At 35.1% G+C, this 5,027-nt stretch overlaps 1 protein-coding gene across 1 annotated transcript; it reads left to right on the forward strand.

Moving 5' to 3' along the window:
• Positions 1 to 394: 394 nt before the first annotated feature.
• Positions 395 to 1,577, forward strand: LOC126818085 (zinc finger protein 239; the record flags this gene model as incomplete). Its single annotated transcript, XM_050545268.2, has 1 exon — positions 395 to 1,577. A coding segment is annotated over one exon (999 nt), but the record flags the coding sequence as incomplete, so codon positions are not given.
• Positions 1,578 to 5,027: the final 3,450 nt, after the last annotated feature.

Here is a 5,027-nt window from a genome sequence, read left to right on the forward strand (position 1 = left end):
GATCTGGAAGAGTTGTTATATAGTTGATGTTAGGAATTAGCATATGGCATATGCCTAGTGAGAGTATAATAGTAGGACGTTAAACCTCATTTCATTTGATATATTACAGGAAACCAATGATGTTAAAACTTTCCATCAGTGTGTTATATGTGATGATATTTTTCAACAATATGATGATTTAGAAAACCATTCCAAAATACATGTTAAAGAAGAGAAAACTGATGATGTAGATGAATATTGTCATGTTAAAGAAGAGAAAACTGATGATGTTGATGAATATTGTCATGTTAAAGAAGAGAAAACTGATGATATAGATGAATATTGTCATGTTAAAGAAGAAGAAGAGAAAACTGATGATGTAGATGAATATTGTCATGTTAAAGAAGAGAAAACTGAAGATGTTGATGAATATTGTCATGTTAAAGAAGAGAAAACTGATGATATTGAAACTGTTTATCAGTGTAATTTGTGTGATGAAGAATTTAAATTAGAAACAGAGTTAGAAAAACACTGTGAAATACACGTTAGTGAAGCGGGGCAAACGAAAGAAAAACCTTATAAATGTGATGTTTGTGGTAAATCATTCACACGAGGTAGAAGCTTACAGTTACATATGAGAAGTCATACAGGTGAAAAACCTTATAGATGTGATGTTTGTAGTAAATCATTTACTGATAGAAGCCATCTACAGATACACATCAGAGTTCATACAGGTGAAAAAAGTTATAAATGTGATGTGTGTAGTAAATTATTCTCTACTAGTGGAACTCTACAGAAACATATCAGAACTCATACTGGTGCAAAACCTTATAAATGTGATGTTTGTGGTAAATCATTCACACGAGGTAGAAGCTTACAGTTACATATGAGAAGTCATACAGGTGAAAAACCTTATAGATGTGATGTTTGTAGTAAATCATTTACTGATAGAAGCCATCTACAGATACACATCAGAGTTCATACAGGTGAAAAAAGTTATAAATGTGATGTGTGTAGTAAATTATTCTCTACTAGTGGAACTCTACAGAAACATATCAGAACTCATACTGGTGCAAAACCTTATAAATGTGATGTTTGTGGTAAATCATTTACTGCTGGTAGTAGTCTACAGTCACACATGAGAATTCATACAGGTGAAAAACCTTTTAATTGTGATGTTTGTAGTAAATCATTCTCTTATAGTGGAACTCTACAGAAACACATCAGAACTCATACAGGTGAAAAACCTTATAAATGTGATGTTTGTAGTAAATCATTCACTCAGTCTGGAACCCTACAGACACACATCAAAACTCATTCCGGTGAAAAACCATATAAATGTGATGTTTGTGGTAAATCATTCACACATGGTGGAAACCTGCAGAGACACATGAGAAATCACGCTGGTGAATAATACTAATAATGCATAACCATATTATACTTATACTTATCTTCTCTTGGTGACGATCTGGTGAACATAATAGTATCAAAATTTATTTAAATAAACATTCTATATTGATCTAAATCTTTGTTATATTATAATAAATACAAACGAGAAGTTCTGCTAAATTTTTGTACCTTACAATATTTTAATAATGTACAACTCCTACTATCAAACGTAAATTGTAATGGTGGTCCAATATCAGATATTGACAGAGTAATATATATTATGAGTTATTAAATGTCGATAACGATACAAATCATTAAATTATGTCTAAAATTTTATTGGCATCTATAATCCTGCATGTCAGATGTAGTTCTGACAGTAATCATGTGACATTATATCAAAGATCATCCCAACCCCCTTTCATCCTTCGGAGGGCCTGACAAAGACAGCTGTCTAGTCGTTCGGATAGGACGAAAAACTGAGGTCCTGTGTACATATTGGCGTGCACGTAAAAGATCCCTTGGCAGTTGGAATTCGATATAAGAGAAGTCCGTAGCGCTGCTACTCGGGCAAAATTTCCCTCATAGCACACTGTATGGCGTATGCCCGTCTTCATTAGCTCAGTTCGGAGCAGAACAGTAGGACGTTAAACCCCATTTCATTTCATTTCATTTCCTTTCATCCTTCTTCCCAATCACACGTAAACAAAGTGATATTTTTCCACCTTTTATAAAACTTCTACGCCTCATCTTACCCACCGTGCCTCCCTCAATACTATGGCGGTATATTAGATTCAAAATTCTAACATGCTATCTTCTAATATGATATGGTCAATTACATTTCAATTACATTTTATGGCACATATAAATATTTCCAATATAACTAGCCTCAAATTGTTTAGCATCAAAGAAGTAAATTAAATGTATCTGACAAATCCAATTCATTATAATTTTAGATCAGTGTAAACAAATTATAATAAGAAAAAGAAGGCATTAAACATTTTCTTTTATAATTTTTTTATGTACATGTAAGACACTTTTTTAAACATGTAACCTAAAAAGTGGTTTTCTGAATAGATGTATATTGTAATCAAAGATTAGTGCTAATTTGCAGGCAATCATTCAGTCAATCAATCAATCAGTTAGATTAAAAGACAATAGTCTTACAACACTTTAATCTTAATCTCAAGGTAACAAGTGACATACCAAACAATGGCCTTCAAAATCTCATCATCTTATGGTTACTTAATATAGAACAAATATATATTTTGTTTTAGAGTAAGGCTGAATAATTCATCAGAAATACAATTATTATAGAAAAACTATTTGGATTGATTGAGAATTTTATAAAATTACTTGAAAAAAAAAAATTAGTTAACTATACTTTCAATTCATTATTTCAAGTCATACAGTGAAAACATCAGTAGTTGTCACCACTGTCTGTCACTTGAAAATTTGCCTTGATGTTATAATATATAGAAGTAACAATTGATACACAAATATCTATTAATGTGAATCAAGAATTATTAGAGTTTGATTTTGTAGGAGCTTCATTGCAGAAAAATAAGGATGTCTTTTTAATTTCTATGAAAAATGTTTTTTTATCTATATACCCATAAAGTAATGGGTAATGGTAATTAATTACTTTCAATGTAATGGGTAATGGTAATTAATTACAATGCTAAATATGAGAAAGTAATTGTAATGATTACTTTAAAAAAGTAATGGTAATGGTAATGTAATTAATTACATTGTCAATGTAATGGCCCCAGCCCTGCTAATATCTTACTTCTACTCGTGTAATTTCTAACTTCCATTCATGTAATTTCTAAATTAAGACAATGTATAATCCAACTTCTTTATTTGTTCAGTGTACATTTTAATTCTGTTTCATCTTATTTCTATTTTTAAGGCGAAAAATGTCTACTTCATTGTCGCTTTAGATGTTAATCATGAATGGCAAACAAATTTAGAATTTTGATACTTCTACCTAGCAAAACAGTAGGACGTTAAACCCCATTTCATTTCTACCTAGCAACCATCATTATGATGTCGTTTGGTGTCGCCACCATGTGATCCATGACTCGCTCTTCGTCAGGTTGAATGGTTTGGTGGGGAGAGAGAGAGAGAGAGAGAGAGAGAGAGACGGAGAGAGAAATGGAGTTTAAGTCCACTTGACACAAACTAGGTCATTTCGGTATTAACATGGTTCAATTTTATTTCAATAATTGGCTTGTGCGTAGGGGTGTTTATTAGTGTTATTAGTGGGAGGAAACCGGAGGACCCGGAGAAATCCCATGGGGTTGAACAGGCGACCCTACTCCTTGTCATGTACAACTGGGGAATCGAAACCACACCAGCTGACTCAATGACTTGGAACAAAGGTTTATCGCCAAAAGATTGAAAATAGTATCCGATTTTAATGAAACTTGAAATGTATGTTTATAAACCAAAGATCTCGGTTCCTTTCGATATTCGCGCATATTGGACCGCAACTTCCTGGATTATGGCCCCTGATTGTACAAAAAATCACATTATTCTTTTTAGCTTGTTCTCTGTCCATCTCTTGGTGTATTTTGCATGGCAACCTCTTGTTTAATCAACACAGGGTTTCTTGTTATTTTTAATACACTACATGCATTAAAATACATGGTCTATTTTCTCTAATCACCGGGTTAGTATGTTGTCTTGTTCTGCTCCTATAACCTGGGCTAATGAAGACGGGCATACGCCATACAGTGTGCTATGAGGGAAATTTTGCCCAGGCAGCGGCGCTATGGCCTACTCTTATATCGAATTCCAACTGCCAGGGGATCTTTTACGAGCATTCCAATATATACACGGGACCTCGGTTTTTCGTCCCATCCGAACGACTAGACAGCTGTCCTTGTCAGGCCCTCCATCCTGCATCACTGACAAGGGGAAACCACGCCGAAAAATCTGGATGAACTTTCTTGGCCAATGCAGGGATTGAACACCCGACCTCCAGGCTAGCGAGCCAGCGTCTTACCCACCCACCCCTGTAGAACTGGTCATGTACGTAAAAGAAAAGCCAGCTGGAATTCAAATAAAAATCGGTATACCCGGTAGTTTCATTCCGTTCTACTCCACTAACCCCAGGGGGGTTGGATGGCTGAATGGTTAGCGTGCGCGCGTTCTATCATAAAGTCTGTCATTGAGTCGACTGGCGTGGTTTCGAATCCCCGGTTGTACGTGACAAGGAGTAGGGTCGCCTGTCCAACCTCATGGGTTTTCTCCGGGTCCTCCGGTTTCCTCCCACTGCTAAAGACCCCTATGCGCAAGCGAATTATTGAAATAAAATTAAAACCATATGTTAGTCCCGAAATGACCTAGTCTGTGTCGAGTGGAAGTTAGACCCCATTTCTCTCTCTCTCTCTTCCCAGGATTAATCTAGGGGGGGGGGCACTTTTTCAATTTATCTGCCCTGGATGATAGTATATTTTCATCGACCAAATCCATAAATCATTGATTGTAAAAGAAGTTGGCAAAGGGAAGTAACTCTCATCGGACAAGGTTAGGAATGCGTATTTATTAACAACATATTATATATAGAGAATCTCCTACCAGTCTTTTTTGATATCAAAAAATATCAACACAAGTTGAGTAGGAGTAGACGAGTAGGAGATTTTATTTATCACCCA

This window comes from Patella vulgata, chromosome 1, assembly GCF_932274485.2.
Source record: "Patella vulgata chromosome 1, xgPatVulg1.2, whole genome shotgun sequence".
In the NCBI taxonomy this organism is placed as follows: domain Eukaryota; kingdom Metazoa; phylum Mollusca; class Gastropoda; family Patellidae; genus Patella; species Patella vulgata.